Here is a 13,310-nt window from a genome sequence, read left to right on the forward strand (position 1 = left end):
CTCACTGCCGGCTCATGTTGAGCTTCTCATCCACCAGCACTCCCAAGTCCTTTTCCTCCGGGCTGCTCTCAATCCATTCTCCACCCAGCCTGTACTTGTGCTTGGGATTGCCCCGACCCACGTGTAGGACCTTGCACTTGGCCTTTTTGAACTTCATTGTGTTCTCACAGGCCCACCTCTCCAGCCTGTCAAGGTCCCTCTGGAACTAAAATTTGTGCTATAGAAATCTTACCATTTGAACATGACTGCTCTGCAACAAACATTTTTCCTTACTGCTATTTATCATCTATGCAAATGTCAAAGACTTTTAATTTTCTTCCAGGATTGTACCAGTGATTTTGTAATTGGTAAGAAAGTTACAATACTGTTCCAATACACAAGTATTAATAGACTGTCACTTAGCAGCTGCCCAACATAACCCTCAGAGACAATTAAATTTTTTTTTTTTTTTTAAAGAAAAAAAATTGGCTTACAGTTCTTGAAGCAGCTCTTATTATTTAGCTAATTACAGAACAGTACAAGTTTTCCCTCACATCCTGCAAAAGCAAAAGCATTTCTTTGTTTGCCTTCTCCATTTTTAAGCATTAGTTTTCACATCATGGTCAAGCTGATGTAACAGGTCTCTCCCCCAAGAAAGGCCTCTGGCCACTTTTTTCTGCACTCACTGGATCATATCTAAGAATGTGATTGGGAATAATCAGCATGGATTTACAAACTGGAAATCATGCTCAGTCAAGCTGATAGCCTTCTACGATGAGACGATTAGCTTGGAGGATGGAGAGGAAAGCTGTAGATGTTTATCCTGACTTTCTAGCAAGACCTTTCAACATTGTAATAACCTCAGTGACAAACTACTAAAGAACGATCCATCTAAATGGATGGTGAGGTGATCTGAAAACTAACTGAACTGATGGGCTAAAAGCATGGTCATTAGTGGCATGAGTCCAATCGGACTGTTGGAGTACCGCAGAGGTCAATACTGGGTCCAGTCCTGTTCAGCTTCCTCATTAATAACCTGAATGGTGAGACAGAGTGCACCTTCAGCAAGCTTACTGATGATACAAAATTGGAAGGAGTGGCAGATACACCAGATAAGTGTGGAGCCATTCAGAGGGACCACAGTGGGTTGGAGAAACAGGCCAACAAGAATCTCATGAAGATCAACAAAGAAAGGGAAATACAAAGTCCTGCCCCTGAGGAGGAACTGCCCCAAGTATATGCTGGGTACTGACCAGCTGGAAATCAGCTTTACAGAAAGGTGGTCTGAGTGGACAGTAAGTTGACCATGAGTCAGTAATTCACCCTTGCGGCAAAGGTAGCCAATGGTATCCTGGGCTGCATTAGGAAAAACATTGCCAGCAGGTTGACACAGGTGATCCTTCCCCTGTCCTTAACACCATAGAGACCACATCTGGAGTATTGTGTCCAGTTCTGAGCTGCACAGAAAGACATGAGCATACCCAGCAGAGTCCAGCAAAGGGCCACAAAGATGACTGAATGATCAAATCCTCTGACACATGAGAAGAGGGCTGAGATATGGGGCTGTTTAGCCTGGAGAAGAGGTGTATAAATACCTGATGGGTGAGGAGTAAAAAAGACTGAGCCAGAGACTTCCCAGTGATATTCACTGAAAGGATAAGACACAATGGGCACAAATTGAAATTGATAAACTTTTTCAATATGAGTGTGGTCAAAGACTGGTACAGGTTTCCCGGTGAGGTTACGAGGTCTCCATTTGTGAAGATATTCAAAAACCTGACTGGAGAAGGTCCTGAGGAATCTATTCTAGCTGATGTTGCTTTCAGAACCCCTGCTTCAAATCAGAGTCCTCTTTGAAGTTGTGCATGCTACTAAGTTATGGCTTTTAAAACAAAGATTGTTTAAAAGACAGAGGACTTCTAAGAAGAAACTATGAAGAAAGAGTTAATTTATAAGACACATTTTCACCTAGTTAAACAGAAAAAGATATTATATGCCCAAAATGCCCATTGAAAACAAATCTTTGCTTTAGTATGTCCCTCTTAGTGGTGGATGTGCATGACAATCTTTCCTGTGGCAAAGTCTAAAATCTGCATAAAGAAGTTCAGATGGATGACTTAGTTTGAATATTCTTCCTGGTTTTAACTGGTAATTATGGCTTGGTTTAAGTCACTATATAAAAATGACAAGTATTTGCATTGTTCCTAATTTTCTTCTGAGGCTGGCATATTCAGTTTCTCTTACGTGAATTACATGCACTTTGCATTTACACAGACTCAACTTTGGCATTTGATTTCTGTAAGACTGACTTCTTCCTGTGGCTCATATGAAGCACTTGCAAAGTTCCACCTTGTTAGTAACAGTTTTATTGCCCATCCTTGATAAATACTGTCCTTTTACATATATTCCACAACATGTAACAAAGTGGAACAGCGAGGATACGGCCAAGGACTACTTGAAGAGCCTGTGCATGCAGCAGAATACCTATCTTTACTAGAGAGGTTATCTTTTAAGCGCTACAATCAAAGAGCTGAAACTCCATATGTTTTGGGGCTATATTCTCTCCCCAAGTTTCCAAACTGCAATAACAAAATATAGAAGACATTATTTTGGTATGTTTTGCGTTATGATAGCAGAAAACCCATGAAATCAAACAGAAGCACACATCAACCATGGGGGAAGATAAACTTGTAGAAAAAAAAAATGTTTTCTTACTCTGCTAGACTCTTTATCCTAATCAATCTAATAAGTAGATATTATACTAAGTTACTTATTATAGGCGAATTATACTTTCAATGGAAATTTTTAACCAAATATGGAAATGTTATGGTTGTAGCTAATAAGAAGTATGTTAATAAAAAATATTCTTTAGAGTATAACGTTAAGGTGAGACCTAGAATTCTTCTCAAGGAAGAAATCAGGGTTTTTTTAATAACTCAAAGAGCAGCTTTGTGTGGTTTATTTGTTGACGTTTTAAAACAAACATTCTAATCAAGAAAAAATCTGTTCATTAAAGGCAGATATCTTTAGTAAGCATTAAGTATGTATACATGGCAATTATTCTAAGCTATATCACTTCTTTGTAGCAAAGTGAATATAGGCCATGTTTTTGAAGAAAAGATCTAAATCAGTATACCTAAAAATAGAATCAGAAGTTAATTCCCACTGACATAGGCATATATGAAGTATACATAACTATTAAGGCAAGTGTACCACACAGAGGATTTAAAACTACTTCAGTGCAAAAAATACGCTAAAAAGCATGCTCAAAACCCTTGGAATTTAGTAAGAGTCATCATATCATAATGAACATCAGAACTACATCATGGCAAAAAATACGTATACAAATAATAAAATATCTGAAGTTATTCTAACCTAATGCCATTGATGCTTCTGCATTATATTCGAATCAGAGGGAACCATATTCATCACTCAGGCTAAAGGTCTTTCTAGACTACCAACCCTAAGAAAAGCACCACGTATCACAGGCTGTGCAACTTTGCAGTATGCTTTGGCTGTTCTGAGGCAGTAACAAGTTCTCAAACCAAACATACCACCTAAGGTTGCCAATTCTGAAACATAAATTCTGGCTGAGAAACAAATGATCATGTTAAATTCCTGTATACATGTTCAGTCCTATGATTGAATTTATTATTGTTCTTGGCAGACTGAAAAATAAATAAAATATAGACTAATAAACATAGTTACAGCCAACAGCTTGAAAAAATCTCCATGGTAAAATAACCATAGCATTTAGCAGAAAATGGACACATGGAAACATTTTACCCTAGATGGTAATTTAGAGAATATGTATTAACTTTTTTTCTTCAGAATAAACCTGAACTATTTTTAATCATTCTGTAAAACATACAAAGTATTTTGGTTTTCTGAGGAAATGCCCAGTAAGATTTGTAGGTATTGATAGTACAAGTACCTTCCTACGACCACATCTACTGGTCTTCTCCTCACCTGACTACTAAAAACTTCTGCTCTTTTGACTACCTGGAACGACTACATACCGAGAAATGTTACTTTTGGTTACTTCCCTCCTTGTGCTACTCCTGTATTCCTGAGCTGATAAAACTTAACAGATCTTGCTTATGTCCAATCCTTATCCGTCTGCGCAGTTGATATACAGCTTTTAAGGATATGAGAAAAAGTAAGCATAACAAATAGCAAATAAATAAAGAATGAAGAAGTGGTGAAGAAAATATCAGCATATCCTGACAGAACAGAAGGTTCTTTATTTTCCTCATTCCTCTTTCCTTCAGTTAAGACAACTATACTTGAGCAGATATATGATTAATTTCTGCAGTGAAAAAGCTTTTTTTTCATGACTGACCAATAGAATAAACAGTTTTAATTTTATACAAATATCAGGCTTTATTAAGGATGTAATTATTTCTATTTTTATCACAACGGCAAACCTGAGTAAACTAAAATGGTCTCTCCTGCAATTAATCTATTAGGAAATACAGCTTTCCTTTTGGGGAACAGGTGATCAATGAGCCATATCTATATGCACAGACCTACTTTCTATTACCTCTAGCTAATGTGCAAACAGTGCGCTCTGCGTACAACGGATTTATTTTATAGCTGAGAATCTTAAACACCAAAGAGAAAATACAAGATTCTCAGCTTACAGCTCTAAGAAATAAAATATTTTAAAATCGCTCAAGAAACCACCACATTGAATTTTATTGTTTATCTACAAGGCACAATGTCTTGCATCCATGGATTTATAAATTGCAAAGCAAAAATGACAGATTACTTTTTAAGAGTTTGTATACGGTAAGCAGCCACTAAAATCTGCAGGTATTCGGGGGGGTGAAAAAGCATGTCAGAAACTAAAAACTATAAAAAAGACTAACAATTGTTATGAAGCCAGACAAAACCATAACTGCAGCATTACAAGTTACTTACCAATAGAGATAGGGTTTATCCTTATCTACGTTGATATTGTTTAGTGGATCCATACGAAACCAGGTGTTAAGGGTAAACCCATTTTGATAAGGCCACTTAGCAATAGGAGGCAATGCAATTGCCTGGGCAGAAAAAAAAAAAGGAAAAAACAACAAGTAAGTATGGTTAAGCAAGAAGTATTGCTAAAGGTAATGCCTTTCTAAAATCCTGTCATTCTAGATCTTTGGATCTGATCTAACTTCTAAATATTAATGAATATAAAAAACCACTTCAACTAGTGCTTTTGAAAAAATGCATTAGTTTTCCATCTATTTTAAACTACTTTAATTTTTTAACTACATAAATTCTACCGATAGAAGACATGAAATTAAATTTCTGAATGGGGAATATTAAGAGAAAAAAAGGGAAAAATTACCTCTGCAGAAATGAAACTGTAAATTCAGCTTTCATTAAGTATTCATAACATCAATAGTCTTAAACATTAAGATCAAATTAACCTCAACAGACAGTGCAATAGAGATTGACTGTTAAAACTACAGTATAAAAAAAAAGGTTGTTCTCTGAGATTTAACAGCACTATGAGTTTTTTTCTTACAAATAGTAAAGTAAGAGACTGCAAATCTTACCCCCATTCTCAGTTAAATAAATTAATAGTAAGGCATGGCCTGGGAAGAAATTTGATTTTTCAATATTTTGTTTTCTTGGCTGAGACTAATGAAGAGGCTTCAGAGAACTCTAGCCCTGGGCAAAGCCCTGAACACCTGATCTAACTTTGAAGTTAGGCACACTTTAGGGACGAAATCTGACAAGCTGAACTTCAGAAGTCACTTACTAAATAAGTTTTTTCTGTGACACCACTAAAACATAAAACATTTTTTCCCCTCAGTTGATAACTATACAGAAAATGAAGTATTTAAAAAATTTAAGAAATTAAATGTTTGCAATAATTCAGAGATTACTTTAGTAGGCACTCATTACAATAAATTATTTTTCCCTCCATCAGACAAAATACAGAACATCTTTCTCAAAAGTAGTTAAGGAATAATAGCCTTTACTACTACCTGCAAGAAGTTGTATATGAATACAAAGCAGAAGAAAATAACTTTCTAAATAACTATAACATGTTATTTCTAAGTGTATTTAATTGATATTTTTCAGCTTCACTAAGATAATATAAGCTTCAACTTCAGTTTAAAATAACAAAGGCTAATTTATTAGCCCTTGCACTGACAGTATTGTGTTCTTATCAAAACTACCACTGATACTGGCAGCACTGGCAGAGGTTTCACAGAGAGTTAGTGAAGTCTCCATCCTTGGAAACGCTCAAAAACCACTCGAACATGGTCCTGGGCAGCCTGCTCTAGGTGGTCCTGCTTCAGCACAAAGGTGGTGGCCAAGATGACCTCCAGAGGTCCCTTCCAATGTCACCCTTTCTGTGATTCTGTGTGATACTTAGTGGTCACAGTTGGAAATACTTTTTCAGGAGTGCTCAAATCTTGTACTGTCCTGATTCATACAGAAGACTACAAAGAATTGTAGCAAACTCTTTTATTGCTTAAAATGAGAACGGATATGAGTCTTTTGGCAATAGCATCACAATAGCCACACTAAAATTCTATGCCAATACAGTCAAGTATGCGGAAAGATGGTACATAGTGGGGCTGACTTTTCATTATTTTTATATGCAAGATAATTGCTGAAAGAATTTTAAGAGCAGATACATAGGTATTTAAGAACACTAAGGAACTCACAGTAAATTTTATAATTAGATACTGCAATGTGCTCAGATTATGCTAGTATTTGACTAGACAAAAGAACTAACACCAATTCTGTTGCTAGTCTGGTACCAACTGCTCAGTACAAAACATTTCAAGGAACTGCTTTGGGATATCACTCCTGCCTCCTGAGAGGGAGTTCCCTGCCTGAAATAGGAAAATTCTTGCTTGATGACAAACAGGAACAACACCTGGGAATACTAACATCATCACAAGTTGTCCTAATGGAGTGACTAATGTGCTACTTATACAGACTGGCAGAGATGTAACACGGTACAGGAAAGAGGCCATCAGTCGGGATGGTGAAGTAGACCTCACCAGCAGACTGATCCAGCAGACTGTTAGCTCTTTCATACTATCACTAAAGTCTTGGTCATACAAGGAGCATGCACCTCACTTTTAAAAGAGCCAATCTGATATTTATCATGCTAGGTAAACATTATGTTGTTTCTCTGTCTAATGTCCTCACTGTGCATCACACCTAAAAACTCGAACTCAGTGCTAGTAAACTAGGTCCTATCCATTCTCCTTCTTCTTATGAAGTGCTTCGTTATTTGAGTAATTTTACAATTAATTGCCCTTGGTCCTCCTCAGAGGAAAGCTCCTCTCCAGAACTTCATAGTGTAATCCAACATGCACTACTCAAGAAATGTAAATTTGAAACTCTTATTTCTTGACTTATAGGTGCACAGTCAATGATGAGTGGTTTGTGAAACAAGATCCTAACCAAGAAAAGATAAATGCCTATTGTCCACTTCAATCAAGAAACTTTATGCCCCTGTATAACTGTCAGTACTGCAAACTTAATTTTAACTATGATTTCCAATAACTGATGCATCTCTTTGGACAGGGAGGAATATTTGACATTCTTCCCCTGCAAAGCTTTTTTTGAAGCTCTAATACAAAACTAAATTTAAGAAAGACATTTCATCAGGGTTTGCCTCTGAAGCCCAGAAACGTCAAAGCAGTTTGTGTCATTGCAAACATTCATATTCTGCAACAGCTGTCTTGCTGCTGCATGTACTGCTAGGAGAGGTTAACTGTGGTTTTAATTTAGCAGTAGCAAACGAAACTCTCTCTTTCAAAACTCAGTAATTAATTCCTCACACAATCTGCCCCATGCATTTTGCTGACGCATCTGTTTGTGCAGCTGAATATCAAACAAGACCAGGGAAGTGATCTAGCCAAAAATAACCCAGGTGAAAAATAGTGATTTTCAGTCAGTTTATTTCCTTGATGCAATCTACCACACCAACAGCTGTATTCACAAAGAACAGGAGGAGGTGGCTTATGCTTGAAGAGAAATATCAGTGCTTTTGAGGTAATACAAGTAGAACGGCCCAAGAGCTGATCCTACACCCTTCATGCACTGGCATGAAAAGACAGGGATCCCAGGATTATTTCTCCAAATACTACCAGGAGCATATACTATTCCACACCAGAATGGAACTGAACCTCAAATCTGGATTTCTCATTTTTCAGCGTTTGTATTTACTGCCTTAATAATCGTATTTATAAATCTATCTACAAAATTTGAATTTATTTTTAGGTTTTACATGCATTGAATTTACATGATTGAATGAATTTACATGTCATTGAATGGAATAGAGAATATCTGTTTGAGAAGGTTTAGAAAGGAATACAATTTTATCATCATAAGTTATCTCAAAAAGTAAAGCCAAAAGCAGACTGCATTGAAATCACTGCCTGAGGGAAAGGAAACAGCTGATGGAGTTCAGACAAAAAGAAAAAGATACAATAAAATTTGTGACTAAGGTATCACTATAAACTGTGATAACACACACAAGCTCATACCTATATTTTCCTTAAGCCTCTGCTTTATATATCAACTACAGTATTCAAAGAAAATAATAGTTTTTTTTAAATTTTCAGTTTCACTTCTATGATCATTTCCCCAGACAAATATCTGCTCTTTGATGTTCCATCCTCACAAGTGCAACTTCTCAACACTACAACTACCTTGGAAACCTATGGAAGGCAGGGTCTATGCTACTCAAGCACGTACTTCCCCTCTTGTTTCCTTTTCAAGAATTTCAGAAGCCAAATCTAAGGAAACGTAAATGAGGAGAAATTTATTTGTTTTTCATGTTGTAGTATTTTGGTTGAAAACTTACTGCAGCACTACAGCCTGGGAAGTTGAAAAAGGTATCAGGCCCATGTCTCTGTGGCATCTGATTAAGGACTGATAATAGTTTAACTGCATGTCTTGGCTGCGAAAACAAGAAAATTGCACAAAAGTTAATACAACCATTTTTGTACTCTCTAGGCTACAATGGAAACTGGACGGTTTTCAAACAACACAGCAAATTAACTCCAAAGTAGTTAGCAAAAATACTTCATAAACATATGTTCAATCAACATGAAAAAAAAAAACAATTCTAGTTTATATGTCCCAGGAGACAATTTATGTTAACTTCAGGCTCTAATGGAATGACACTTAATGCTTTATCTGATCACAGCTTACCCAGATTCCATTTTCGCCTCGAAGCATGCTGAACAAAAGCTTCAACTCTTTGACAGTGATGCTGTAGCTGGCAAGAACCCCCAACATATCAACTAGAAGATCTTCAAAGGAAAATAAAGTTATTCTGAACTCTGAATTTCACTGTTTTGACAAAAAAGCTGAAAAAGTTAATACCTTTAAGAGTAAGTGTATTCACAAATTCTAAAAATCAAACTTAGTTGCCTTAAATATTTTACAAAGAATTTAATATTCTCATTGTTTTAGTCATCTCAAAAATAAATTTACATATGCAGTTTAGATTTTGTGTCACACTTTGAACAAAGTATCTATTAAATTTGTGAAGACTTAATTCTTCTCATTTCATAACATTCATCATAAATTGTGAACTTCTTGCTCGTTCCTTTCTGTCATACAATTTTGGGATAAGGGTTTATTCATATCTCTGATGTTAGTATTTTTCAAAAATTTCTGACCTAAAAGATGCTTGACATTATTCTTTAACTTAAGCACAGCACATTATACTGAGAATTTGTATGGTTCCCACAGTTTTGCTACAGTGATAATGCTTCCAATTTTTACCAGAATGAAAGGCCTGGAAAAACAAACAAAAAAAAAACCCACCAAAAAACCTCAAAAAAATCACAGTGAGAAAACAATAAAAGACCACAAGAAAAGAAGTGATCAAAATCACTAACAAATTTATGTAATACAGCTTTCATTAAAACATCTCAAACCTCATAAACTTTTAAAGTAATAGCATTATATAACTTGCATTTCAGAGAATATCGGTTTAAAATTACTGCTTGTGCTTGCACCTTGATTTTAATTTCATTTTAAGGATTGTGGGATATGGACTTGCTTTATACTCCACAACTTCTTCTGGAATAAAATGCACTACTAAGAATTAAGACTTCTTCTAAGAGAAGGAAAAACATTTTGCTTATCTTCACAGATGTGGCATAAGAAATTTAATTCAGAGATCAAGCGGTGAAGTAAAGAGTTTCCAAAACAAAAAAGCTATGACACAATAGAATCAGTATTAATGAACTTCTTCAATCTGTTCAACAAACAGAAAATATTCCCCATAGAACTTATAGAAGACATGAATAAGCTTATATCTTATTTGCAGGACTATATGCTTTCCTCATTCATTAGTGAAAGGATGACTCTTACAGGTGCTGACAAAGAGTAGTCTCAAAAAGGATTCCATCATTTTAAAGGACATTTTGCATTGATATTTTGTTTTAAAACAAATTTTCTCTCTGCAAATCCCTAGGTACATGTTTTTGAGTGAAACTATCAATATCTGTTGAACTTGTTCCACCATGAAACCAACATTTGGTCCTCAGTAAGCAAATGGCATGTGTGAAGAATGAAATATCATTTACAGGAGGCATAGCAAGCTCTTCAGTGAGTGAAACTGTATGTCAGGAAAGGCAAAAGAAAAACACTGTAACTTGCAGTCATTTTCACCATAAGATCTGAATATATTCCTGATGTTCAAGTATAGACTCTTTTTTTTTTCCTCCTTTCTTTAAAAGAAGAGTTTATTTAATTTTCTCTTTAAAATTAGTGCCACATTATATTTGTGACAGAATTTCTTAAGCAAAATAAAGCCAAGAAAACTAAAACTCCTTGGCTTTTATGATGGTAAATTCTGTGACTCAACTCCTTCTCTAGTACCTGCAAGCATCTGCCCCCTTCACTATACAGTCTACAGCCTGCAAGGTCAAGCTGACAGTGATTGCACATATTGTACGTGATCAGAAATTGAGAACAATAAGACACTGAAAACTCAGAAAGGGAAATCAGCACAAGTGAATACTAATCTTTGGCTGAGAATTTCCTTATTTTTATTTTATAGTCTTAGCTTGCTTTTTAGATCAAGCGACTTCAAATTTTGCTTCCTTTACAGGGAAAAAGTGTTGTGTAGAAGGAAAGTTGTTTGGTGAAAATCAGAACATCATTAAAAAAAAATTTTAACATAGTCAACGAAAGCGTAAATTAATACAGTCAAACACAGAAATGACTGGCAGGTTTTTAAAATTACTGAACATGTGCTGCATTCTTTCATTGTTATAGCCCTGTACTACCTTACGGCACAAAAATTTTCTTATTTCTACTGAACATGTTGATAACCCAGAGGCATTAGAAATACATATTTATAAATAATGAATAAAGTATTGATGGAGAGAAACAAATATAAGCTCCCTAACAGTGTAATGCTGGGTAAAACAAAGACCTGAAAGACTGAAGTCCAGTAGGTAACAAAGCATAGAACATCTGTGGAAGTCAAAGCACTTAATGATCATTCAAATTATTGCTGTAAACACCTCTAAAGAAGGTTTGTTTCTCGTTTCAATATAAGAAGACTTAAAAAGAACTATAGTATTACACAACTTTATTCATACTTATTAGAAATCTTATCTAAAAGAGTCAGTCCACATCTGGTTTATAAATCCTAATAATCCACTCATTTATAAATGGACAAAGGTCAGAAAACATACTACGATTGGATTTTTTTAATGTTTACTTCATTTTTTTCCTATTAAATAAGATCACATATATAACTAGCATCTATGATCTCATTTCAGAAACAAGGTCGTATAAAATAATACTTAGTCCAGAAGGAGAAAACAGGCACCGTTTCTCATTTTTAATGCATTCCTAAAATGCAGTGAATACAACAGATTTTACATTTGTCAATGGCACCTTCTGATTACTTTCATACTAAGCAGTTTATGTATGATCTATAAATTAATCAGAAACCTTAAACAAACGCTTAATTCAATCATTCAATATGAAAATACAATGGTAAAAGAGCCTGCCTGTCTTTCAAGTAACAATGAGAATATATCAAAATGACTGGTATGGCATTAACTTTAGGAGACATATTAAACAGCATTAGAAACGCAGCTTCAGGAAAACTATCCTCATGCCTCCTTAACCTTTTAATAACAGACAGTTAGGAAATTGTGGATTTTAACTCTCTTGGTGAAGTAAATTAATTTCTATAGGTTGATAATAGAGAACGTGATAATTTTGCAGTTTTTCTTATGGAACCAGTCAAAAGAGAAATGCTTGTTAACAGCCTATTAATGACAGAGCAGTCAAAAATTAACATTTTTGCTTAAAAACTAGGAACCGTTTCAGTGCTTAAGAATTCGGTTCCAGCAATTTTAGAACAACCACCTACAGCACCACAACAGAACTGCAGGAAATAAAATTGGGCTCAAGGGAGACATATTCACTCTACAAGTTCAGACTACTTTCTCATCCACCATTCAGACTTCTCTGAAGGTACTACAGACACACTATAACAAAGAGTCTCTCAGAGCAGATGATCTGCTTCCCTGCTCATCACCTGGAAATAGGGAACTGTAAAAAGTGAATCCCTCAAGGAAAAAACTGTGCAACTGTTAAAAAAAGAAAAAGTGTCAATCGCCCATGTGAATATTTTGGTAATCTTTTCCCCTTGACCATTGATAAAATGGCTGACCATCCCCTATCTTAGTATAATAGATAATCACAGTACAAAGATGACTTCTGATAGGTGATGCTTCTGGAAAGCAAATTGGAATACAAGTGGCTACGATCCCATTTGGATTGCAATTGAGACTTTCAAGGTGATTAAGTTTGAGTCTGCAAAATCTCAAGAAGTGAGACACTTAAAGTGCTGAGAAGCCTCACGCATCTGTTAGCCTTCATCTAAGCAGACAGACAAGTTCTTCTTACTGCAAAAGATTGGGTACATATTTATTTGCTGTTGCCTTACTTTCATAAAACCAGAGAAGAGTGGCTTCAGACTTAGACTGGTCCTGAAAGCATGCTGTCAGAACATAAAACAGATATTATGCCTGTCTTGTCTGTTTAAACCTTATCTAGGTCTAATCACAGCATTTCACAAAGGAACAAGTGAGATGACCTAAAAACAAACAACCAACTCCCAAAACAAACAAATAAAAAGCCAGAAAACCTGTACCCTTTACAGATGATAAAAGCCAATTGCAAAACATTGGGCTGACAGAGTATTGGCAACTGTTTTGGGATGAAAGAGGCACTAACTTCCTAGGAGTAAACACTAACACAGCTCTTGTTCAAAACATTCTTCCTGAATGTTATAAATCATTTTGTCACAAAATTTCTTA

The 13,310-nt window shown here is 35.5% G+C and overlaps 1 protein-coding gene across 7 annotated transcripts in view; it reads right to left on the reverse strand.

Annotated features, from left to right (window-relative positions):
• Window positions 1-13,310, reverse strand: part of NBEA (neurobeachin) — a 531,270-nt gene that overhangs the window by 420,432 nt on the left and 97,528 nt on the right. For all 7 annotated transcript variants that reach the window (XM_086612868.1, XM_086612875.1, XM_086612851.1 and 4 more), the window contains exons 3-5: window positions 9,163-9,263; window positions 8,813-8,908; window positions 4,903-5,024 (exon numbers count right to left, since the gene is read on the reverse strand). In XM_086612868.1, the coding sequence (XP_086468994.1) occupies window positions 4,903-5,024; window positions 8,813-8,908; window positions 9,163-9,263 (319 nt within the window). The remainder of the gene's footprint in view (window positions 1-4,902; window positions 5,025-8,812; window positions 8,909-9,162; window positions 9,264-13,310) is intronic.

This window comes from Tauraco erythrolophus, chromosome 1 (assembly GCF_009769465.1).
Source record: "Tauraco erythrolophus isolate bTauEry1 chromosome 1, bTauEry1.pri, whole genome shotgun sequence".
Taxonomy (NCBI): Eukaryota; Metazoa; Chordata; class Aves; order Musophagiformes; family Musophagidae; genus Tauraco; species Tauraco erythrolophus.